The 26,848-nt window shown below is 38.6% G+C and overlaps 1 protein-coding gene and 1 long non-coding RNA gene across 6 annotated transcripts in view; one reads left to right on the top strand and one right to left on the bottom strand.

Annotated features, from left to right (window-relative positions):
• Positions 1 to 26,848, top strand: part of LOC137045858 (uncharacterized) — a 66,371-nt gene that overhangs the window by 37,651 nt on the left and 1,872 nt on the right. The gene's annotated exons all lie outside the window — the stretch shown is intronic.
• The window catches only part of dacha (dachshund a), a 203,131-nt gene continuing 189,006 nt past the window's right edge, over positions 12,724 to 26,848 (bottom strand). For 3 of the 5 annotated variants that reach the window (XM_067422794.1, XM_067422793.1, XM_067422790.1), the window contains 2 exons: positions 23,667 to 23,732; positions 12,724 to 14,169 (listed from right to left, as the gene is read on the bottom strand). In XM_067422794.1, coding sequence (XP_067278895.1) covers positions 14,132 to 14,169; positions 23,667 to 23,732 — 104 coding nt within the window. In that variant the 3' untranslated portion in view covers positions 12,724 to 14,131. The remainder of the gene's footprint in view (positions 14,170 to 23,666; positions 23,733 to 26,848) is intronic. The other 2 variants (XM_067422795.1, XM_067422791.1) reach the window with 1 other exon arrangement.

Consider the following 26,848-nt stretch of genomic DNA (forward strand, 5'->3'; position numbering starts at 1 on the left):
TTTTCTCCAGAAATACAGCCGAATCAAATTTTGTTTCATTATTTTCCTGTTTAACACTGTAAGCTGCGTTTACCATAAAAGGGTGTTTAATCTGAATATATATATAATTTAAAATATATTGCCTATAAGTACTTCGTTGTTGTTGTTTTTTAGTGCATCTTACTATTTTTTTAAGTATTGCTTGACATGTCTAGCAAAGTAGCTTTTCTTAACACTGGACACCACCAAATGTTGCCTGTCCATGTGTGAGGTTTTTTTCTTTTTCTCCATTTAACCACTAGATGTGTTTGTAGAAGTGTGAACTCTTACTCTCTCTGTGTCTGTGTTTTTGTAACAAAGAACAACATGTTTTCCACCAGTTCTGCTCCACTTACAAGGAAAACTAAAACAATCCATCAGTTGTCAGGATCACTGGACCAACTGTGGGAGAACTAAATGGATCCTGGGTCTGCGAGTCTTCCCTCATGTTTCAGTGTGTCTTCCTGAGTCTGCACTTGTGCTCTTGTATATACTTTGAAGTAGAACTTGCGGAAGCGATCCATCTTATGTGAAAATGCATCCTGCTTCACAATTCTTACGTTTTCACTATAAGAAATGATTACATTCAAGTCGTTTATAAGCATTACATGGAAGCTTTTCCCCTTCATAAACAGACCCTGATACAATACTCGCATGTCTCTTCTTTAATTTTAGAAGAAAGTAAATGTCCCAAACTGTTCTCAGATTTCCCAGGATGCCAGAGTCTCCAGTTATAAGTGAGAGATTTTAATATACAGTAATCTAGGTGCTCTAGAATGATTTGAAACAATATGTTAAATTGTTCTCTGATATCTAAAATTGCAAGGGGGTAATCTAGCGCTCGGAAAGCGTTCCACCCCTAGGGGCTGCCATTGCTAACCAAGCCATCACCTGCTGTTAGCATCCCATTGACTCCCATTCATTTTTGAGTCACTTTGACAGTGAATAACTTTACATCTGAGGCGTTTAAAGACTCCATTTGTCCATTGTTTATTTCTAAAGAAACATGACAATGTATAAAAGGCTCCATTACCTTGTATCTTACACTATCGCCCCGCAGAAGCTGTTTTTGTAAAAATAGGCTAACGATTGCATCATAACCAACGCGACTCTGTCGCACAGTTGAGAAATTACCGTATAGACCTGAAGAGACGCTCGCAGGCAATCTTTTACTGTCTATGAGACAGTCGGGGGGACGTGCAGACATGTCCTGGAGACTAGTCTGATAAAGTCAAGGGGGAAGAATGGGGAGAAGCCCATAGTGAGCCAAAAGCAACGGAAGAAAATATTTAAACAACGTGATTTAGCTTTCGCTTTCCACATCTACTAGAAGACCTACAGCTGTCAGACAGGAGGCTCACGTCACATCTACGTCGTCAAGCTCAGTCTGAGCCTGCGCAGTTCGCTCAGCCATCAGGAAGTGAGTGCCCCTAGGTTGACTTCATTCTTTCGCCGTTGACGTCAATGGGAACGCTCGGTCCATTTCTTTTACTGTCTATGTAAAATTGTCCAGATACAGTTTTACAGGTCCATTAACAACCCTATAAATGGTCCCTAGGATGTAATGCTTTATTTTTGCCTTATCTGGAAGGGTCATGAATATTAATGTTGAGCTCTGCTCTGATTGGCTTATTTGCTAAATGACACTTTAAGCAAAACCTCTCAAACAGATATTGATAAAATGCAGCTTACTTGTTTATTGGTTTTTTCAGTTTATCCACGCATTCTGTTCGGAGATAATTACTCCTCTATGGAGGGAGGCCAGACCAAAATTCCCGACCTAAAATTTTTGTGGGCGGGGCTAGGTTCGGCTGGCATCCAGGCTAGGAGTTTCCTATTGTTACTGTACTAGCATCTTGCGTCATCTAGACAATGCGGTCTCTCTAAGAAACTTTCAATTTAATCAGAAATTGTTTAAACAGTCAATAAGTGGATAAATTACTTACTGCTTGCAGGAATATAGTTGCCCCTTTCTTCAGTTTAAGACGCTGAGTGAAGCTTGCTTGAAATGGGCCGAACAAACGAACGATTTGTTGTGGTATCCGATTATAGTAAACCTCAACCATGTGTCATGAGAGCCATTTTTGCTATCTTTGAGTGTCTTGTTTACCATCAGTAGATTCGGCTTGTTTGGACAGATGCAAATGTTGGGGGCGTGCATATAAATGATCCCCAACGCTTGCGTCACGGTTGGGTTTATGTTGAGAAGCTCTTTTTTTTTCTGTTGAGTTTTTGATTTATGAGATTTACATAAGAAATAGGAGGCAATGGTGTTTGAGACTTACTGTATGTGATGTCCATGAAACTGAACTCTTATTATTTCACTATGGCAATGTTAATTCAATTTTTCATTCTAGGGCACCTTTAAGTTTATGTCTGTATATTCTTATTGTGTGCTAACAACTGTCCAATTTTTTTTTCTAATTTTAAAGAACATTAGAAGTATCTAACACATAAGACAAGAGTTTCCTGAGCTCTGAAAGAGCTATTTATAGGGCATACATTTTATACTTTTTGTATATCTTAATAGTCAGTTTACAATAGAACAATTTAATTACTGCACTTTTTTTTCTTGCAAAACATAAGGGGTTCTTTATTCAATACCCTCTCCTGCTTGAAGACCTTCTGAAAAAATTCTTAAACTCGTGCACAAAACACCCACAACTGCTCGGAGCTCTAAATAATGAAACACACATCCAGCGAGAAACGGCAGCAGTGGACAGAACACAGAGAGCTGCTGACCAGCATTATCGCCCGCAGACATCTGAGGCTGCCCCGCTTTAAAACATTCCTATTTACGGCACGGCGGCACAGAAATAAATAAATGTGTTAATATGTTGGGAAGGCTGGTTGGAGGGACCGCTGGTGCTGTTTGGTTTTTCTGTGATGATGCCATTTATCACACGCTGACAGCCCGTTTGTGAAGTGCTGCGCTACGCGGTCCACTTCAACTCACCGTCCCGCCGTCTCAGCTCTTTGGGAGAATGCATAAACGAGACGTCACGATGCAGAACGACTAGCGTACCTTGCCCGTGGGACTTCCAGGGTGAAAAACACTGGAGATTCTCCACAGTCAGACTTATGTTACAAGTTGATGACACAGTTTTTGTATTTATTTATTTAATGTTTTTCTCAAAGAACATGCTGTCTGCCTACGTTCTGTGTTGTCTTGGCGAAATTTGAGAGGGACCTAGGACAGACCCTAGGGGTACTCCATGTCATCAGGTGTGAGAAAGGGAAAATAGAGGTTCAAATGCATCATAAGGATGTTCCAGGAGTTTTTCCTTGTAGAGGTGAACTATGGAAAGAGGGCACATTCCTGTGACCTTCAATTTTTTTTCTCACATGGATGTGTGTGTGCAGGTTCAAGCAAATAGTACAGGTGGTGATTTATGATTTTCAGTGCAGCAAGATGCGACTTGACATTTTCCTGCTGTGGCGTAGCCCAGTTCTGGCTCCATGCTTCATTACATGAGCCTCCCAACGCGATTCCCGACCCAGTAAAAATAAGCCTGCTCACCTCAGCTATGAGTGAATGAGCATGTGTGGATCTGTCTCTGGGGTGGGTGGCTTCATTGTGCTTTGCTATTCTCACCTTCCCCAAAATTTCCATATGGCCATGATGCCACTGCTCCAGTCAACCCTTAAATACACACACGACTGAGAGCAACTTTCAAAGTGTTACCTGGTAAGATAAAGGAAAGTGATAAATAAGTAAACAATAACATCTGTGAGCAAAAATGGTTGGCATTTGGCATGATGCAGATCATTTCTTATTTATGTGTGTTTTCATGTCCCTCGACCCACTTGCACAGGTCATATGACTAATGCCTTAAAATAAGGTGATGCATAATCTGTGTTTTTCACTCCTCATTTACTACTACTACTTATAATAAAAGAAATGGAAGTTAACACAGTGTTTTCTTATGAACAAAAATAATAAAGGGGGTTAATAAAGGCCTTCTGAAGCGAAGTGTTTGTGTAAGAAAAATATCCATATTTAAAATTTTATGAAGTAAAATATCTAGCTTCCACCAGATCGGAAAAAAACTGGTGTGCAATGTGGTCATAAATAAGCGTTTTGAACTGCAAGAGGCACTACACATCTTCCGTAATTTGAATACCGAGGCGATCTGGTGGAAGCTAGTTAATTTACTTTATAAAGTTTTAAATATGGATAGTTTTCTTTTCCACACACACACACACACACACACACACACACACACACACACACACACACACACACACACACACACACACACACACACACACACACACATACACACACAAATATTTTCAATGTAACTTTGTTTTTTGTTTTTTTGTCTGAAAGAAGAATGTCATGTACATGGCTTGAGGTTGAGTAAATTATGGGCTCATTTTCATTTTTGGGTGACTTATCCCTTTACAAAAACTATAACTGGATCTGCTAGTGAAACAACAGTCTTCTGTCCGCTGATATTTGCCAGACTTCTCCAATCATTTACTGATAAATTGGGAAATCAACTTTCCCTTGAGTTTTTTATGGTCATGGTATATAAAAATATCTTGTAAGTTTTAGAGCTGAACATTTCCTTGTTAGTCAAATAAAAGCTTGTATTGCCACCAGGTCCAAAAAATACTTGATTTCAGAATATGCCACACCTTGACGTCATCGTGTGGTGAAGCACCGCCTGAACAGAAGAAGAACAACGCCTGATTCTTTAGCCCCGTCCACCGTCTCGTGCCACTAACAAGACAGGCCTACATAGAGCTAAACCGCATCGAATTTCTATCTTAGCAGTAAACATACCACATAAGCTTCACTCGGATTCTAATATTATGAATGCATGGATGAACTTCTATTTTTAATAAATATCCAGTTCACGTAGGGAAGACATTGTGCGTTTGTAACTTCATTTCACCATGGATTCGTTTGTAAACAAGAGAATAGATTTGCAGCCAGGATGCAATTACATGAAGGAATGAAGCAACACACTAATGTGGGTAAAAAAAAACTTTTTTTATATGTGACAGTATTGCATTGTTACAGATAGTATTGATTATGTGTACGTGTCTAACGTGTCTTAGCACGCTGTCAAAGGCTGGAGAATCCAGTTGTGGTTCATTGCGATTCGGGATCAGATTGGACATGTATGGGCCAGAGCTCACAAAGGCCAGCGTCCCGGGGCTTTGTGTTTTCCAGACAGACTACCAAAAGATCTTGAATAGTGAAATAACATTCCTATCTTGATGTGCCCGTGTGTGTACGATTCGCTGTTATTCATCGATCGGGCAGGCCAAGTAACGTTAAAGAAATTACATTCCAATCAATCACGGGTGGATGAGAGATGAATCGTGTTTGCTTAATAAAGTAATTTTGCGAGCCCTGTAGTCTTCTGACAGGGGAGCAGAAGCTCATTAAATATGCTAATCTTATCCAATCCTAGTCGTGGGTGTTTACTTCCAAGTTTTCAGTGCGGCACACCCATTAAATCAGCACTAGGTAACTTTTCAACCATCATAATATATTTTCAAGACTCTTGTGATGATACACGACTTACAATAGGTTGAATGACACGTCTGCCATAGCTTGATGGGGTCTGTATCGTTTTTAATCATACTTTTAAACTTCGGGTTTCGGGTAGTAACCCGTAAAAAAAAAGAACTACAAAATTTGACTGCTTTACGGCATATACGTAACTTCCACCACCACCCACACTTCCTTAAATTCGGACGTGCGAGCCCAACTTTGTTCGTCGGATAATATAGTCATGTCCGAAGCAGCACAGACAAATAAGAAAGAAAAGGTTTTGTTGGAGGAAAGCAATAAGAGGAAACGAAAAAGTGATGTGAATAAAGGCAGGACGAGGATCAGCATTGGACCAGCGTTTTCTCATTGGCGTGAGCTGAAGGAGGCGTACCCGACCGACGCTGTCATGCTTGTTATGGTGATTACCTACCACTCAAACATTGAACTGAAGTATCATATAGATTCTGTAAAACGGTAACCAATAGACTACTATAATGACGCTGGCTTGTAAACGTGAGCATCATGATTATTTGGCATTTGAAAAAAATAAAGCCCATGAAATTATATTCAAATGACATGCTGAAACATATGCCACTGACTGTACCTGGGATGAAGACATTTCACACGCGCCGGCAGAAGAAACCCTGCATGTGAACTCCTCCTGCAGTGTTCAGGGGAACTGTTAGTGCTGCACCAACCCGCGGGGACGCTTTTATGAAGTTATTTGGCCCGCCCCGCACCACTGTATATATTTTTACAACCCGCCCCGCACCCACGACCATTAAATAGACATACGGGGTCACGGGTTATGAGACGAACCGCGCATTACTAGTTCAGGGCTATCAGGGTTGTCATGCCAACAAATGTACGCGCGATGGCATCCCCTGTTGTAGGATGACAGATCTTACGACAGTAGTTGAGGACATTATTTTTTCCCAACTGTAGGGGGACCCCGAGAGCAAAAGTTGCCAAGTGCTGCTTTAAAACTGAGCGTTTCTTGAGAGAGCCTCAAAACCAGGGCAGAAAATAGCTTATTTCTTATTCATGTTTATGAATGTAAAAACCACACAAACGTCATTACTTAACCTCAGACAACAGAATATGTACATATCGACTGCAATCTCAGATTTAGATCTGCTTCCATCTACATTTTTTTTTTTTTTTTGATAATCCACTACACATTATGGGGAAGAAAAAAAAATCAGTTATTTACGTTACAATACAACTTGTATTTTAGACACCACTTAAATTGACTTGAATTGACTTGATGTTTATGGGGGATCTCTAAGCTTTTCACTTGGTGTCAGACTTAGTCTTGGTGTCAGACCTGTCCCACATATAATAAATTAAATGAATAGCACAGTTAAATTATGGGGAGAGAGTCACTCAAAACCGTTATGTGGCAAACAATTCATTATGGAGTATGCCACAAACCACCACTGCTTTAACAATGCTTTCATACTTTTAGTTCTAATATTACATGAGTCATGACTAACAACGTTCTGTGCCGAGTTGGTCATAAGGTGACTCTAAAGTATTTTTTCTGAATTTAAACAGACAGACCAAGACTATGTAGACATGAACACACTCATCAATGCCTCAAAGGGGAAAAAGGAAATAAACTTAACGCAATCTTTCTGACAACTTAAAAACAAATGAATCTAAAAACAAACAAAGTCCCTATTCCAAAGTTCTTGATTCAGTATCTTGATGTGTGAACACGGAAAGAAAGCTATACTTGTCAAGTGATATCTTGGGCTCTTTAAATTGCCATGAGCCTCATAATTTCAGAAAAGTACAGTCGAGGCATAAGTAGGCAGTCTTTAGCGTACAATATTACCTTTGCAAAACTACAGTCTCTGCAGAAATTCATTATTCTTAATTAGCATTTCTGTAAACAGCATTAACCCCCATCATTTGCCATAGAGGAAAATCTCTGCGGTGCATTTCCACTAACAGTCGCAAACGCAGCAATTTGTTGCAGTTGTTTCTAGTTATTACTTCAGTTGTTCAGAGAGAGAGGAGGGGAAAATAGACTAGAACATTCCTAGACACTGCTTTGTCTTCACAAACCCGCATCCAGACACCTATTATTCACTATTATCTTTTAACAGTGAAATTTACTGCTGTTTGAATTGTGTTTAATGCAGCCTGTAGGTAATATCCCATGATTCCCCGGTAGACAGCCACTTTAGTGAGCTCTTTAACTCTCTTACAACTGCCTTTACTTATTCATTCATTTTACAATAACATACTCCGACTTTAACAGCCAACACCAACCTGTGTTTGGGTTTTATTTAGTCTGGTGCGTGTGTGTGCGTGTGTGTGTGCGTGTGTGTGTGTGTGTGTGTGTGTGTGTGTGTGTGTGTGGGCATGTTTTTGTGAGGATGAAATATGAGGATATTCGCCTTGTCCTCACTTTTCAAAATGCTTATAAATCATACAGTATTAATTTTTTTTAATAGTAAAAATGCAGAATGTGTCCTGTGATGGGTAGATTTAGGAGTAGGGACAGTGTAAGGGGATAGAAAATACGGTTTGTACGGTATAAAAACCATTACGCCTGTCCCCATATGTCACAAAAACGAGAGAGAGAGAGAGAGAGAGAGAGAGAGAGAGAGAGAGAGAGAGAGAAAGAGAGAGAGATTTTCCTTGTAACATTGTGTATGTACACTCAAGGTGTGGGATGCCAAATGTTAGCTTCCTTGTAAAAAGAAATCACTGTTTTGGATCAAAGGGAAAAGCAACAAACAGGAAGACTATAAGATATAATATTTCAAGGAATTTGTACTACGGAGATAAACAATTCTATTTAAAGGATTGTTTAAAATCTAAATTCTAAATTCTAATTCATTTATTTTTTATATTGATAAATATTTAGTTTTTATGATAATAATACGCTTTGTATATTAATAAAAAATATACAGTGTGAAAAGATTTTTAAGTCATTTCAACAAACTTGAGCTTTTAAAAATAATATATATTGCAGCAACTTACGTGAAGAGTCTAATCGAATGACCGCAGGGACTCTCAAGATTACTCATTTAACAGTTCATCTATTGACAAAATTATGAAAAAAAGATCAGACAAGAATAGAAAAGTATTGAAGATATTCACATTAGAAATGTCAGAATCTTTTAAATTTTATATTCACGTCCATTATGTATTTCTACATACATCGTCTCTGACAGACATGTTGAAGCCGCTCAGCACACATTTTTCTCCCTCTTCACAGAAAGCGATGTTGATTCTGGGTTTTTCTTGTCTGGCTATCACCAGACCAAGCTCATTTTAAAATTGAACATTGGTCTGGTGAGTCTGCTCTGTATTTTCTACTGCACAAGAGGCGTGATCAGTGGGCATAATTCAAATAACTCTGTACGCAATTGGATAGTCATTCAACGAATCAGACCACAAGAGGCGTGATCAACAGGCAACGATCCATCACTTCTCTATCTGTCATCTTTTTAAACCGCAAATAGCGCGCCGGGTGGATAAGCCAGTCTGCGATTGGTTCCCGCAAAAGTGTAATAGAAGCAGGATAAATGAATGTACAGTTTTCCAGACTGAGTTGCAAGGTGGAATAAAATCGGCGACAGATCACGATGGGTTTACCCAGTCTAGGGTTTTCCAGGAAATGCGTGACTTGCTGGATCTCTGCTTCTCACAAACACTACCTTGTATTATGCACGTTCTTTTTTGACAGACATCGATGTTGTAATATTCAAATGATGTGGATTTGAAAACTGATTGATTGTAAGATAATAATTTCTTTCATAGCATGCGAGTATTCAGTGTAGTCTGTTACTCGGCGGTTACTAGAGTATTCAGTATTCGATCCCTTATATTTTAGATCTAATATTCCAGCCCGACAGCCAGCCTATGTTTTTGACGGACATGATAATGTGCATAAGGGGTGAGCCATGTTTGATTTTTGGATAATTATAAAACGTGCTGGAGACTTTCTAAATGCTTTTTGCACAGTTCATAATAATTATTTTGCAGAGTGAAGTTTATTATGTGGCTTAAATTACATGTTGCAGACTGACGCTTGTCAAAAATATTACGTTCAGTTGTCACAAATTTGTTGACTTTTGAAAAGGAATGGTTTTGAGGAGTTTTTTTCGTTGTCTCTTACAACAAAAGTCTTTTTTTTTTTTTTACTAGTGCTGTCAAACTCATGAAAATAACTTTTTAAAACGCTTGTTCCACTATAACCCCTTAGCAGATTGTGACTCGTGTAGTGTGTATATATCTATAGCTGAAATATATTTCGCCAACCTTCTCTAAGTGGGAGAGACATCCTGCAGTGTTGCAATGTTTCCATGACAGTCAATCGTTCATGGCCACGGTGGCATAATCTGTCCAAACAGCTCCATTCCAAAGAGGCTGAGAGTTATCGATCCCAGCCATGTGTCGTATTTCAACTCCAAGAACGATGTTTTTAATTGACATGGATCTTCTCTTATGGATTATAGAAGGAAACTGTGGAGGTGCACACCTGGCTCTGATACCAAGCTTGTATGACTCTCCATTCGTCTGCTCTTTTAATCCCTGTCTTCTTGTTAGCCTTAATCATATTCAATGTTTGTAATGGAACATATGCAAATGATTCTGTTTTTATCTTATTTCCACTGATCAAATAGTCCACCGCAGCGATTGTGTTTCAAACACTCACCTCAATCCCACCCCTAAAAACATCACTAATCATAAATGAAGTACTTTGACTACTTTACATAAAGCCAGTTAGGGAGGAGAGGGGCTAATCAAGAGTAGATCAAACGACTCGTCTTTAATTGAAGTGCAAAAACGGACCCTTTTTCTTTTTCGTTACATGGGGGCTAATTCAGGCAGCGGCTCTAAGGGCTCAATCGAGAGGCCTACTTCTCTTGCAACTCCCAGAAGTCCACGCAGCTACTACGGACAACAGATGAAGTGCAGTGGCCGCTGTGGGAAATGTAGTCTGTTACTCGACGGCTTGCGGTGCTTGACAGTACGTGACTAATTAGGTCAGTTCCTCTGGCAGCTGCAGGTGAGAGGTGCTTGCTCGTGTTTGCTGCGTGTTGAACACCTCCGGGACAGTGAAGCTTCAGTGCCGTGGGTGTTTTTATGGATTGCTGGGGTGAAAAGAGTTTCAGGCTTTTAAAGAGCAAGCCCATGTGTACATTTAGGAAAACTATGAGCTTCAACGTCAATCAGGGAACAATATCATAAAAGTCATTATCAAAATAGAACTAGTCCTTAAACGTCAACTAATGTCTATACCATTCAAACTACAGGTCAACCGATATGTTTTTTCAATATAATCTAGAGAGTGGGGTGTAAAATATAATACGGAAATAACTAACATTTAAAGATTGTACAGAAGCCGTCGGCAGCGCTGCTATTTTGATTTTAGACCACAAAATCAACAATGTCACTAAAGTAGTGTGTTTTTAGTTGTGAGGGAAAGATAACCTTGTTCAGCTTCCCAAATAACCCAGCGTTAGGGAAACAGTGGATGCGGTTTGTTTTTCCGGAACAGCAACAGAGTTTTACAAGTGTGTTTGTTGGTTCCTGGTCATGAATTCAAAACCACAGGCAGTGAGTTAAACTGCAACAAATGCCTGTGTTTTGTTGGCAATCAGCGCGTAGTGCATATAAATGTAAACACTAGCGTATAGTGAATCGAAAGTTATCCAGGGATAATGCCATGATGTGTGTGTGTGTGTGTGTGTGTGTGTGTGTGTGGAAAGAATCGGTATAGCGTCTCTGTCTTTTATATGATAATACTAAATACTTTTCCGAGATATAAAGGATGCAATACTACTCTGTAGGTACTTAAGATTAACATGAGATTGACTGAAACTGATCCATCCACCCCACCCCACCTTTAAGAATCACATGACACTAAAGACAGGAGACTGGATTGGTGAGCAAGACTTCTTTTCAAAAGCATTTTAAAGTCTCCCTGTAGTCAATCATAGTATCCCTTAAAACTCAACTTTGATCAACAAAATGACAAAATATATATATATATATATTTTAAATTCCAGTGGGGAAAAAAATCTATTCATGTCTTAAACATAGCTTGAATGTAAATCTACAACCTTGCTTAATTTATTATATACATATCTCGGTTCACTCACACCAGTTCACTCACCCAACTTACTCAAGTTACTTTAGGAAACGCTGCACAATGGTATCGCTCTTTATAATGTCGGACACATTAACGGTAATTAATGATTAGCCTTTTGCTTGATGTTATCAAACAGCTAATGTGTTGCTAATATTACACAAACCATGTTCCTGTTTGCCATCTCAGTCTGCCTTCTAAAAATGCAAAAACGAAAATTATCCCATGATTTACGCACCATCAAGCCACCTTATGTGTATGACATTCTTCTTTCAGACAAATAACATCTGACTTATATAAAAAATGAGAATTAGCCCTCCTCTAAGCTTTCTAAAGGCAGTGAATGGCTGTCCAAAATTTGAAGCCCAAAAAATCCATCCATTATAAAAGTGCTCCACACGGCTCCAGGAGTTTAAAAACGGCCTTCTGAAGCGAATCGATGGGTTTTTGTAAGAAAATATCCACATTTAAAGCATTATAAAGTAACATATCTAGCTTCCGGCGGACCACCTTCCGTATTCAACATATGAAAAATGCGTGACCTGGCGTCGGAAGTAGAGTAATCGGTTTGAACTGCGAGAGGCGTTACACTTTCTGCGTAAATAGAATACGGAAAGCGGTCCACCAGAAGCTTGATATTTTATAAAGTTTTTAATATGGATATTTTTCTTACACAAACCCATTGATTTGTTTCAGAAGGCATTTATTAACCCCCGGAGCTGTTTGGAGTACTTTTATAATGGATGGATAGACTTTTTTGGGGCTTAAAATTTTGGGCTGCCATTCACTGCCAATATAAAGCTTGGATTATAATTAGATTTGATTATTATATATATCTATCTGACTGTATTTGTCTGAAAGAATAATGTCATATACACCTATGATGGCTTGAGGGTGAGTAAATCATGGGATAATTTTCATGTTTGGGTGAACTATCCCTTTAAAGCATAGTAAAAACACTACATAAACAAAAAAAAAACCTTGATTTTCTCCACAGGGGGTCTTTAAAAATCAGACTCACGCAAGTTGCACAACAAGTCAAAACGTCTCTGAAAATAACTGAGGCAAACCAAGCAAATGTTTCCATCTTAATTTTATTACTCAAAGAAAAGAAGAAAAACCTACCAAGATGTCCATAGGGGTGTTTTATTCATTGTGGCATGTGCAAGGCTGTGATAAGTGTCTGTTGCCATTTTAAAACAAGATTCAACATCATTAATAGCTGCCGATTTGTGATTGCGTTACCTATGGAGTCGCTAGAAATGTTTAAAAATAGATTTGAAGAGGCAGCGTTTTATTTTCAATCGATACGTGTCATTTTTCATCGTTGTATTTACAAGCATGCTCGCTCTGGATGTGCATAAGGGTACTTCTCATCTCTTTTGTGTTACTAAAAATGTATCCACGTAATAACAACGTCAGGATAGCAAACGCTAAAGCATTTACAAGTCTTTATAAACAGGTAAAAACAGAAGGGGGAGTACTGTAATACTGTATTTATAACATCAAATGAACACTTTTTTTTTTACTTTTTAAGTTAAGATGCAATAGAGAAAACATTGTTGAGGGGCAAAGTAAGACGGCAAAGACGTACAAAGAATGTTGTTTCAAGATCACTTAAGCATCCTTTTGAAATGCTGATTAAAATACAATGGAAAACAACAAACCAGATAATAAAATAAACACCAGAATAATAAACTTAAGGCAGGAAAATGACAACATGAGGAAAATATTTCTATACTTTCTAAAAAAAAATACAGCAAATTAGAAAGAAAAATGTTGATATAGAATCCCTTTCTTAAAAGGCAAAACAACAATTGTAGACAATGTTTATTAAAGAAGCACACGTGTCCTATTTGGAGTCTGTCAGCATAATATTTGTCTCATTTGTCCCTTCATGTAGAGGTGCTGTGGACAAAGTTCTCTACAGACTCGTCAAGACGGTTGTGCTGTTCAGAATCACTGGTGCACAGAATCATGGGGGATCAGCAGATAACACTCAACAACAACAATAATAATAATAATAATAATAATAATAATAATCTGGAGATAGGTTTAGGAGGGGTGATGTTGTGTGCTTCACATAAAGAAGGGTAATTCATCAGGTAATGCAATTTTACTCCAGAAAAAAACCTTTTTCTTTGAATCTCAAAAAAAGTGTAGGATGTAGAAGTAGTCAAAACAAGAAAGACATTTTTTTTTTTTTACAAGTCGGTGTGTGTGTGTGGTGATGAAAGGTCAGCAACAAGCAGTGCTCCAGAAACGAACGCGCGTCTCATGAGGATCCAAACGCACTGCACCTCCACACACACACATACATACATGTACATACACACTCAAGTCCTGTACACGGGTTTCAGGTGACTGGTCACCCACCCACACCACTTTTCCACTGGGAAAAAGCCCCACGAACCCCTCTCTGCATCACCCCAGCCATCTCTGCGCGGAGACGTCTGTCGTGCTTGTGGGACTAAAGATGCAAGGCTTCAGTACATGATGGGAGGTTTGGAGTAGGGTCTGTTTTCTGTAACAGAGGGAAAAAATACAGTGAATTACAGTGATTTTATATACATTTCAGTCATGACAAGTTCAGAGCGAGTATGGACTTGCTACTGCTATTAGAAAGACAGACACGCCTCTGTGCGCATGAATAAACATATAAATGTTTATATAAAATAAAATATAAATCATACAGCAGATCTAGACAGGTGGAGCTGGGGAGGTGGAAGGTTTCAGAGTAATTCTGAACCAGACTATTTAAATCAAGGGTCACCAACATGGTGCCCGCGGGACTGTTCTAAAAATAGCTCACCATAGCTCCACTTACCAGTGAGCTGCATATAATATATATATATATATATATTTTTTTTTGCTATTTAATACACTTGCATTTGTGTGAATTTGAAAGTGACAATATATATTAAAAAAAAAACCTTTACAAAAAACTTTAAAAATGGTTTCCTATTAGATTAGAGCAGGGGTCTCCAACACGTCGATACCTATTTTTTTTAACGGTCTATGGTCGATACCATTTCTGTAGTACCAACTAGTAGGCCTATATCCGCTACTGCGTTCAGTCGCTTCCATGTTAATCCAAGCGCAGGGCTCCAGACTGTAGCCAAATATAGAGTCTATGAATATTAAACTGCAAAATACTACTTAAATATTACTCCTGCAAATTCTGCGTCTCTGAGTGAATAACGGGCGTAGATGTGAGCGCGCGCATGTGACACACACACACACACACACACAGCGCGCAACACTCGCTGTCTTTGTAGAGCTGCCGTGTCACTATAAGAGGACATGGACATAAACTGTCACATCATTAAAATGTACAGTTTCATTTGAGAAAACTGTCGCATGAACACAGACAAGGTCTTAATGGCATCCCGTCAAAATAAAAGTTTGGTTTAACATGAAGAAATTGACAGAATATATTAGGCTACTGTTGCAGCCTACAGTAGATTTAACTACGCCTTTATGTAATAATACGTCTCTACTAATAAAAATAATGCCTAAATGGTTGCTTATTTTTCACTTGACCTTTTATTTATGAACAATCTTTACTTTTAAACAGCATAGCCTTTAAATGTTTAAGTATTATTTACTTATAATGATTATCATCATAAATAATAAACTGAATGAATGATTTTTTTTAAATAGTTCAATAAAATAAAAATAAAAAACATTTTGCTGTGGTACCACTACTACACTCTTTCAGGTATAATACAGTTTTTATAGTTGTTAATATGAGAATTATAATGCATTAAGAGTTTTAAGTATTGTATAACATGAGTAGCTCTCAAATGAAAAAAGGTTGGAGACCCCTGATTTAAATGTTTAGTAAGCAATCTCATTGGCTGCAGAACCAGCAACGGCCAATCAGCTAGTTTGTAGATTGCATATGAAGGACCTATCATATAGTTTTATGACTGATCTTTATTACTAGGTCAATCCGATTTTAGAACTCTATCTATTCTTTTTATAATATGACAATGAGGCTTAATATACTTCTGACCTGAAAACCAATGACATAAACACTCAATTTTAGCACAACAGTGTTACAATTAATATTCGACCACCCCAAGAGAATCAAAAGACTTCATAATTCAAGAATCATAATTTAAAAAAAGAACAAAAACAAAGACATTAATGTCTTTTCAAAGCAAGATTTAGCAAGTTTTCAGAATGAATCATGTTTGCGGTGGCCGTAAAGCACTAGATCAGAGAGAAACAGCTGGCGGTTGAGGGGCAGGAGTGCTGCAGATGCATGTTAATCGGAGAGCTCGCAGCGCACCGTCACACAGGAAGCAGTTCATTAGGACTCGAGTGCTTTTACATGTTCAACATGCCCATTTCTGCAAGCACCAACAGATGAGCTAATATGTATGCAGGATGTAAACAAAACGGCACAGTTGTCAAGCTACGTGGACGACGAGCAAGTGTAAGAAAGAGAGAGCAGGATGTTGAACTGGGCGTGTTTATGCCCCCCCACATAATCAAAAGACCACCCCAAATCTGTCCACTTTAAACTGGACATGGAAAAATTACCTTTGTCCAGATGTTATGTGGAAAAGTTGATTGTTGATGTCGATTGGTGACACTTTCTACAAATTGGGGTTTCCACAGAAGTCTTGACATTCTTGACTGTATTCAACAATTTATATATCATTTAGTATATATTTCGGTGGAGTAAAAATAACATATATTCAAATTTATTCAATTCTAATCATTTAATTGCAAACTTTAAATCTCTGGGACACACTGGGTGAGTGAACTCATTTGGGCTCTTTCTTCAACTTGACGGGACTTTCGCACAAATTATTGCATCCACTGCATTTGTCAAGCTAAAATAGTCAGCAGTCTTATTTACCAGTTATTGTAAGAAAATTATCAATAACTTTATCAATAAATCCAGACCAACAGTTTGAAATCAAACTAGATATCCTTCACTGAATTTCAGCTTAATTTAGACTAATTTTTTGAACAGACAAACTGATTTTCACTGATTGTTTGTTGAAAGAATTCTACCCTATTCTTGGAAAGTGTAAAGTGTAATCTGAATTGTAGTGCTTTCTCGTGTTTGTTTTTAAGCATACATGGAGCATGAATACTAAATGTGCCATATAAACATATGGCATTCATTTTATATATGAACCATTTTGTAATGTATGAATGCCACATTGACCAGCACACACTTGCTAGTGCTGAAGGGAGGAAGAGATAAATAGAAGGCGGGTATTTCACTTGCTCTGAAATATGAGTTACGAGTAATATCCTGAAGTGCAATTAATTGAGTCCTATGGCTGACAGCAGACTAAATCTGCCATGATGAAGCTGTACCCAGGAGACACCGGAGCAAATAGTTCATACACTTAATACAGAGACCTGACAGAGCAGGACACTATCTGTTTTGTTAAGCGAGAGGTGGGCCAAAATACCAGTCTTCAATGCTTCAAGAATATTTATTTCTCTTTTGTGAATGTTGAGTGCTTTCACTGCGTCACATGCTAAATTCTATCTGAAAGTATTTTTCCCAGCCATTGACTTTGTTGCCTTGTCTATTATGAGAGAGTGCTTCCGGCCAAAGACGAGTTTTTACGGGGCTTTCCATTTTTTACACTGTTATACAGTAGGGGGTGCTATTACGCATCTTCTGAAAAGGTACTGAATCTCCTGATCAAAACACATGCGAAGATGCAGAAACAAGCGATATCCTATATAGTCATATTCATATGTAAAATAACATGATCATCAACAATAAACGCATATAAATAAAAACGGCCTAATATTACTAAATAAAATGTGGACACAGGACGAGCTATGTGCAAGCATCAGGGGTGTTGATGGACTCGATCTACTCCTCATATTAATTCTAAAAATATTTGTAACATTTTTGTAATGAACTTGTGAAAAATGTTTAGTTCAGTAATTAATCTTTAAAGGAAGGCACATTTCATATCCAGCATTGAAAAGTATGTTATTCCACATTTAGACAAGATGTGCTCTTCAATGTGCAAACCATTTAGCATTTTCATATTCACATTTTAGTTACTTTTTATATATTAGTTGTTGTATTCCTAGCATAAAACATCCAAATATTTAAGGTGTATTCAAGGCAGCCGTTTAAACATTACATTCTCCTCCTTATATCGGTATTTCAGTAAATGAGTAACTGTTGCCAGCGATGAGGTCAACCCTATGCATCTTTGGCTCTTTTGCCCCACAAGTAGAATACTGTAAATAGATGGATGGAGAGGTGAGGGTGGTCCTCCTCTGGGACCTCCTCACCAACACACTCCATATTTAACACTGCTCCCTTCCCTATAGCCATGCTCTCATTTATTCTCGACACAAACCACTGCCTCATCCTAGATTATTCACACTCATTAAATCACTGCATCATACCAATTATTGTTGAAGAAAATACACCACTGGATATGATTGGTACATTGAAGTATCCATACGAAATGTGCACGCTTTCCACGCTGATTGTTGGAACGCGTGTGGGAATTCTCTGAAATGTTTTGAGTTCAGTTTGCTCCTTAATTACATTTTCACCTCACCTCCCTTCTTCACTCCCTCCCTCCCACCACCTCTCCACACTTCTCTTAATCGGCTTGTAAAATGATGTCACCTTCCTTTGTGTTCAGCAGTTTTCTGTTAGCGCCACTTGTCTTGATTAATCAGAAAAGGCACGGGTCATCGTAATGGCCCAACACAGAGGTGGAACCTGAGAAAGCGCAAAAAGCTTTTAGCCCGACGAGTGGGATCTCGGCAAGGACAATCAAACCTAATGAAATCAGCTGTCACTGCTAAGCTTGCAAAACTGTGAAGTCCGACTTGGGAGAGAAGCACGGGCTAATTAGATTTTTGCCGGCTGTAATGGATAAATGTGGTGAGGTTCGGGAGCTCGGGGAGGGGTGGAGCAGACAACAGACTTCATACACAAACTCCCCAGGTGGGGCGGCTGCCAGACTTTGTAAGCTGATTGCACAGACACCTTTCCTCTTTCAGCTTGATGGAACTTCTAGATAAAGAAGTGCAGAGATAAAAGTGATGATCTGGGCATCCGAGAGAGTACGGGATCATTATGAACACAACAACTGATTGGATCCGCTCTTCTATAGTTTGTTGTTTACACTGAATAAGAAATCTATGGCCATGACATTTTATTTTAAAATATTTCCCTTCACATTGCAAAATTAGTAATTTTAAGTAAGAATTTTCATTGCCACCACAAACAAAATGAACACTAAAACGCATTTGTGGATCAATAGTTCAAAGCTCGCTCAACAGAAGCAGTCGTTGTTACTGATATATTATTTTTACAGCCCTACACTAAATTATATCAACCATATTGATTTTTTCCCCTTTAAAGTAAGATATTAAAGAGTAATGCAAGGCTGCTTTTTTTGTTCTAGTGTGCTGATCACTACTCATGAAGTGCAGAACAGCCAAAAAACTGTGTCAGAGCGATTACGGCCCCATTGCAGAGAGCCTAATTTGCACCTCGTATCAGCCTCTGCATTACGGGGGAAAGGTCTGATCTTCCCTTTTTCTGGTTTTGCTCATTGCTCTAAAGGTCAGGGGCGTTGTGACGGAGCTCTAACACTAATCCCTGCTGTAACGCTCACATTAGTGATGCCTCAACTCAAGTCACAGGCCGGTAAAGTAGGCTATATGGAATTCTCCACACTGCTACTAAAATGGTGGCAAATGCGAGAAAATATTGCTACAGGAGTTTATCACGTTACAGTTGTGTCTAATTAAAAAAGAACTGGGAATTGCTATTTGTAATTGTAAATAGATAGTAATAGTTTTGTTGTAATTAAATAGTATTAATTGTAAAAAGAAAATCAAACATTCCACAAAAATATTATTTGTCATTGTGAGATCTGATCACTGATCCATATAAATGACTGGATTGCCCATGACGTCATAAAAAGTAAAGCCACCATGCTGCCATATTAGTATTCCCCCACATTCTATTGAATTAATAGGAAATCTTTGTCTGGCTATCCCCAGATAGAGCTCAATTTAAAATTTTACATTGGTCTGGTGAGTCTGTTCTGTATTTAATTCACAAGAGGCCTGATAAACAAGCATAATTCAAATAACTCTGTTCGCAATTGCTTAGTCATTCAACCAATCAGACCACAAGAGGCGTGATCAACAGGCAACGATCCATCACTTCTCTATCTGTCATCTTTTAAAACCGCCAATAGCGCGCCAGGTGGATAAGCCAGTCTGTGATTGAATCCCGCAAAAGTGTAGCAGAAGCAGTAGAAATGAATGTACAGGTTTCCAGACTGAGTTGCAAGGTGGAATCAAATCGCCGACAGATCACACTGGGTTTATAGCCTGACAAGCCAGACCCACATCAATATGTTTGGTCTGGAAACTCACCATAGACGGGGCTCAGTCCGAGGGGCGGGATAAACGGTTGTCTTTCAAACTCCCTCTGCACGCGATAGGATAGCGGTACACCAACCGGAGCAACGACGGTGAAGGGGAGCACGCTGACTGATTAAACATTCGCCGTATCCGGTCGGCTAAACTCCGAACCATAGACTGTAAACACATCTTCCCTTTTTAAGAATGACTTCAGTGCCGCTCTTTGTTCTTTTCTCAGAGGAAAGCTTAACTCCAAGTCTTCCGGAGGCGCGGGCAGAGTTGATTCGAAAGACCGCCGCCGTTCGCCAGTTTCTGTGTTTACTAGAAGACTGTGTTACTAGAAGCACGCAAACGCAATTCGGCCGTCGTCATTATGGCCCTGCCCGCCGACTCTATAGCCTACCTACACGATGTGATTGGGCCGTCCAGATTCTGAGGAATACAGCACAGATAGGAATTGAGAGTTGCTAGACCACACTTGCGGGCAAATTAAATTTGCTGCCGCTATGGTGCGTCTAGATTTCTAGGCTACTGGGTTTACCCAGTCTAAGGAAATCTGATTATATTGAGAAAACATTACCTAACAAGTCAGCGTTTTTATATCTGAAGTCTTCCTGAACATTCTTACAGCGCAAACGTCCTAAACATTTAAATGGTTATTTGTTTAAAGTCAGGAATTTCCCGTTTATTAAAGGTTCAGTAGCGAAAATATCAGATCAGCTGACGGACAAGACACCTCAAAACATATTACAATTGTAAAAATTATTCCTCTGAAGTCTGAATACATGCTCGATGCAATTATAATTTTCACATCCAGCGCTATGTTGTTTAAATAGCAAATGTACACGCACCCATCTGGTCTGAAAACGAGGTGTGTTCAGGCGCATTGTTGGCACGTTGCTATTTTGAGGAACTGAAAATGACTGCTCCCCTAACCAGCAAAAACCTGGTCTTTAGTCAGTGGCGCAGTATTTTGTGTTATTTAAAGGGAGCGTTAGTATTATGCACCTATAGGCGGGTGAACAACGCACGTAAAATTTGCTTGTTACACAAACAGGGACACGCAGCCGCACAAAAACATTTTTTTTTAAAAAGGGGAAAAAAGTGATTCCTCTCTGGAGAAGTGTTCAGTCTTTCCTCTAATATTCAGCCATGTAAATAGTGCATCTGCCATGGCGCAAGCACAACTGGCTTTTAAAGGGAATGGGAGATGAGACTCTGATTGGTTTATTGCATGTTATGCCCAAAACACACCCACGACTCATTAAGAGACTAATTACGACCCTTTTAAACCATGTGCCTGGTTCACCGACCATTTTTTCCATCGTTAAACTAGCAAAAGTAGATTTGAACACGCCTTAAGTGCACCTGTGCCGTGCACTTCAGACTAGAGGCTGGCATTTTTTCGGGAATCCCAGGGGTCATGGGAAACAAAATCACTATAATCACGTGACTGGGATTGGAGTGGAATTTTTTATTACCGGGAGTGAGCAGGACCGGGAATCGTAATAACATGATATTATCTATAAAAAAATACTGTATACTGTTTATATAAATTAACTATATGTTTTAATTTTAAAACCCAATTCTGTTTTGCCTGTCTCTTAATGCTCTCCTGTTTGCTTTGGTGTGGCTGGTTAAGTGAATGACGTGCTCCACACCCGTAACAGTTGGTGGCCAGTGCCAACCACCAATAATATAAGAGAAAGAAGGCTTCCCCGTGCATCGTTATTATATTGAACTAAAAGCCATCTTAAATAAAAATTACATTTTAGGTTTTTATTCAACTGGGCATGGGCATGCTGTGATCAGTACTGAACGTTTTACGTTTTACTAAAAAAAAAAAAAAAAACAGGAGTAGGAGGAAAAGGGAGTCATTCTTCTGGGATTGGGATGGGAATTTTCCTCAGTTTTATCGTGGGATTGGGATGGGACGTCACCCTCTACTTCAGACCATGTTCTCACATCATTAAAATAGGGCCCTTTAATTTGAAGCAGCAAAGATAACGACTTAAACATTGGTTAAAATGATAATTAGCTCAGCAAAATATACAAATAACACTTCATTGATATGAAAACTGAACGCAATGAGCAATCCAGTCATTTAAATACAGAACAGTGGTTCTGACTGAACAATATATACCGGTATTTCAATGCTTTTGCGTTCTCTCTCAAAAGTTCAGCATTTTTTGAAAAAAGTTTGTTCACTCACAAATTTTTGAGCTCCTTGAGATCATTTTGTTTGCGATTCTTTTCGCTTTCGGGGAATGCAAACACTTTGTGAGCAAATTCAAAACATGCAAGAGACATATAAACATTTTCCTTCCCTCCAAAACACCAGATATGTTCTTAGAAAAAAAAAGGATCTTTATATTGGCTCCCTTAGTCAATGTTTAGGACTGAAAGTGCAGCAAAAAGGATCTCTGTATGATTTCAAGATCAGTGTTTCTCAGTTGGTGGGTCATGGCCAAAAATTGTTTGGGATTGTTAATTTTGTATGATAAATACTTTTGGATTTTGTGTGTGCTTATCACTTAATGGTCGAAAACAACTGATCTAGTTTCAAGCCAACTCAAAAGCACAAAAAATTTCTCGAGTCATGAGTTACTTGATGTCTCACAAGATTTGACAACAGCATGCTCTATTCTGTCTCCAGATGTCGGCCTACAAAATAACAATTGATGTATTTCTCAGTCTAGTCTAAGGCTGTGCGTCTTTGATCTGCAAGTTTTGTAGATCTGACCTGGAGTTGAAAGTTACAGACTTTGAAACATGAGATGGACCACAGATTTAGGGTGAAGCAGTGTCTGATTCAACCGGAGAAACCTACAATCACCCGGCGATGACCCCTTTACACTGTGAGTGAACCCTGGTGCCGCCCCAAAGAAGAAAAAACAAAACAAAAAACGATATCTGCTCGGCAAACGCTTCAGCAGTGCTCTGTTACAGCGCCCCTGTCAAAGCCAGAAGAAAAATTGAAGTCTCTATATTTGCAGACTGTGAAATTGGCTATATAGGGGAAAAACATTTTGCTCATTTTCAGCCGAGCACTTTGCAGCCCATTTCCACTGCATCTTCTGTAAACATATGTATTTATTCACCTTCCCCCAGCCCCACATTTCAATAAGATGTACGGCAGCGGGTCTTTAATTCGCCGTCAGACGTGTTGATAATAGGTCCCATTTATCAAACACAACTTTTGGCCAGATTTGGGAGGCTAGCTTGGAGGGAAGGGGGAAAGACAGATGGAACAGGGATAAGAATGAAACTGTATGAGTGTGTGCAGAAGGCCTGTAAAGCGCAAATAGATCTCAGGGAACGGAAGCGTGAAAGGCACATGAAAACATCAGTTTGTAATCTCACTCCTGAAAGAGTTGGACATCTTCAAAGGGACCCAGTGAGATGTAAGGCAAGTTCAGGGATTTACTCTGGTAGTTTTGCTGGGATTCGGCCCCAGGAGAGAGGGGGGCCTCTGGACCATATGTACAACACATGGCTGGTTGCATCTTCTCAACTGTGGCCATTTTTACTTTTCATTAAAATACTGAATGACTCATGTCAGGTCATTATTTTGAGTTTTGTAGTTATACATGCAGTTTAAACACAGTGTGCGTAACTTCTTACCTTGTACAGATGAGTTCTCCTGCTGGTTGCCATTATGTTCAGACTTTACCTCTGGTATCACTGCTTCTAAAACCAAATACGTCACATAATTAGAGCTCTCGCTACATGTATTTTTACCATTAAACATGTTAGTCTCAAATATATTTGCAAAAATTATATACATTTTCATTCATTTATTGGTGAGCAGAAGAGACTTTCAAAAAAAATCTTTCCACTCTCAAACTTTTGAATGATAGTATAAATGCATAAAGTAAATACATTTTATTAAATTGTCTACCCTAATTGAACTGCATTTGGCATTCGTAATCTCAACAACAAAGGCAACGTCGCACGGATAAACAAACGAGGAAGTAGCGTTATCTGAGGAGAGATGTGACGTAACAGCAGACGTTCACAATAGGGATCTTTCTCTAGCATTGCCCACAGATGAAAGGCAAAAACAAAAAGCATTTCTCCTAATGAATTCACGTCTAATCAGCCCTGGCCTAATAATTGCCCCAGCACTCATGAAAATACTTGCAGATGTCTTGAAAATGTTTTTTTTTTTTTTTCCTCCATTCAAATTCTGCTTCTGTTAAGATATTCACAATTAAACAAGTGTAATCAAAACAACAGCGAGCGATTAGGAAAATGGTTTGGCCTTGATAAGTGTGCGCATTTAAAACGTTTATGATAAACATCAGACTCCATTTCCTCAGCTGAGATTATGACGCTAATGCATCGCTAATAGTTATGACTGAGACGGAAATACCAATATCAGCACCAATTAACAAAATATGAGAACGAACAGAAGGTTGAACTCAATATTGATGGACAAACAGATGAAAGCTCTGAATAGGCAGATCTTTGAGAGACTATCACAGGATTGACTATAAAGAGAAATCGTTTGTCTGTGTTGTCCAAACAAGTTGTGATGCAACATGTTTCCAGAATTAAGTCAATAATCTGTTTTTAATGAAAGCAACAATCACAGCTTAATATAACACATTTGATTTGTAAGAAAATGTACAATTGACCACCCACTTTTTCTGAGACTCTGGAAGTATTCATCCATTTCTCTATACATATTTAAAATATATATATCCTTAATTAACCGTTATAAGCAGGGCCTAAAGCTTTTTGCCACAACTGCCAATAGCAGGTGACTTGAGAAAATAAATATTTTTAATTACCATGAAACCAATTTTGCCAAAACAGGCAGAACACCAAAATGTTTATATACCAGCGAAAAAACACAATTCTCTATTCCAGTTCCGATACCACAGCTATAACTACAAGTTTAACTAATATAAATTAAAAACATTATTAAAGACAAGTAACAGTAGTTTTCAAGTAGAGACATTGAATAAAGTAATCCAAAATAAAATAGAATTGTTTAATCCTTATTGAAGTTACAAAAGTTATTCAGTCAAGAGAAGTGAGTGATTATTTTGTTGTTGTTAGATTGACATTAAAAACAGACAGCAGAAGAATTATTAGGTTACTGTCACTTTAAAGACTAATGCATGGATCCAATAACTGATACACGTGTCTTTTTCAACTGTTTACTTTCACTTAAGCAATAATTGACTGCTTACTAGGATACTCACAAAGACAGGCATTTTTTGAATAATTTGAATTTGTCCATTCAAGCGCAAGATGATGTGAAAGAGCTAAATTCATTATTTGCTCAGCTTTCTTGACGCGCTTTAGATGTGCATACAAAACTTTCCACATGCCGCGACATTGAGCACCCTTTAGCGTCTTCTTGCACTTGAATGTTTAAATTGACATGGCTTAAACTTTTGTGACTATGTAGCCACATAGACTGGTCCATCAACTGCCCCAATTGTCATTCAAATTTGTTCATGTTCTCACAACATTGCATTGTTAGAATTCATAATTTTTTTTACCATCTAACTGGTGATTGACAACGTTACATAGACTTATTAACTCATCACATTTGGACCTTGGCGAGTGTGAATTTTAGGTCCTGGTTATAAGCCTTAAACCGAACCAAAAAGCATATTATGAAATACGAAAAAGAGAAAATCTAAATTCTTATACGTGGGATAGCTACTCAATCCATAAAGCTTTGAGAACTTAACTAAATCACAAATAACTGTACATTATAATCCGCTGAAATCAAGTCATTCATTAACTCCTTCCCCGCAAGCGTTTTTTTTTTTTTTTAAGTTGCCAGCCACTCCTAGCCTAGAAATCTAATTTGCCGCGAGTGTCATCTAGCAACTCTCAATACAGTTCTGAGCTGGAAACGCCAAACTCTGGTCGGGCCAATCACATCGTGTACAGAGTCGGTGGGTGGGGCTTAACATAATGATGGCAGAGTTGCGTTTAGGTGCTTCTAGTAAACACAAAAACTGGCGAACGGCGGCCTTTCGAATCAGCTTTGACCGCGACTCTGGAAGACTTGGAGTTAACCTTTTCTCTAAGAAAAGAACAAAGAACGGCACTGAAGTCATTCTTAAAAAGGGAAGATGTGTTCGAAGTTTTGCCAACCGGATATGTCGAAAGTTTAATCTGTCAACGAGCTCTGCTTCATCTTCGTTGCTCTGGTTGGTTGTAGCGATATCCAATTGCATGCACGCCGTGCAGAGGGAGTTTGAAAGACAACCGTTTATCCCGCCCCTCGGATTGAGCCCTGTCAATGGTGAGTTTCCAGACCAAACATCTTGATCTGGGTCTGGCTTGTCCGGCTAAGCCACTACCTGTTTTTTGGTTCATTTTAAAAAAAATTTAATAGTCTTCAGAAAATTGTGTTATATAATATCATAATTGTGTTATATATATATAAATTTTTGTCAAAGACTAAATCCAGATCAGATTTAGAATGATAATCAAACACAGATGGAGTTGATTGAGTTCATCAACACCCCTAATGCTTGCACAGTCCTATAGCTCGTCCTGGGTCCACATTTCATTCAGTAATATTAGACAGTTATGACGATTGTTATTTTACACATGATATCAATCTTTTGGCATAGTTCTCATTTCCACAATAACAGTGACTTTTTTGATTTGTTGGTCGTTCTTTCAAGGAACTGGACAATTGAATACTGCCCAAAAAGGTGTGTTAAGCAACCTAGTGTTCTAGCAAACATTAACAATCTCTGAGCTCATGGTAGAAACAATTTGGGACTTTAAGTTCAGGAATGTTCTCAACCTGTTGATCTCATAACTAT

Source organism: Pseudorasbora parva, chromosome 18 (genome assembly GCF_024679245.1).
Source record: "Pseudorasbora parva isolate DD20220531a chromosome 18, ASM2467924v1, whole genome shotgun sequence".
NCBI classification, from domain to species: Eukaryota; Metazoa; Chordata; class Actinopteri; order Cypriniformes; family Gobionidae; genus Pseudorasbora; species Pseudorasbora parva.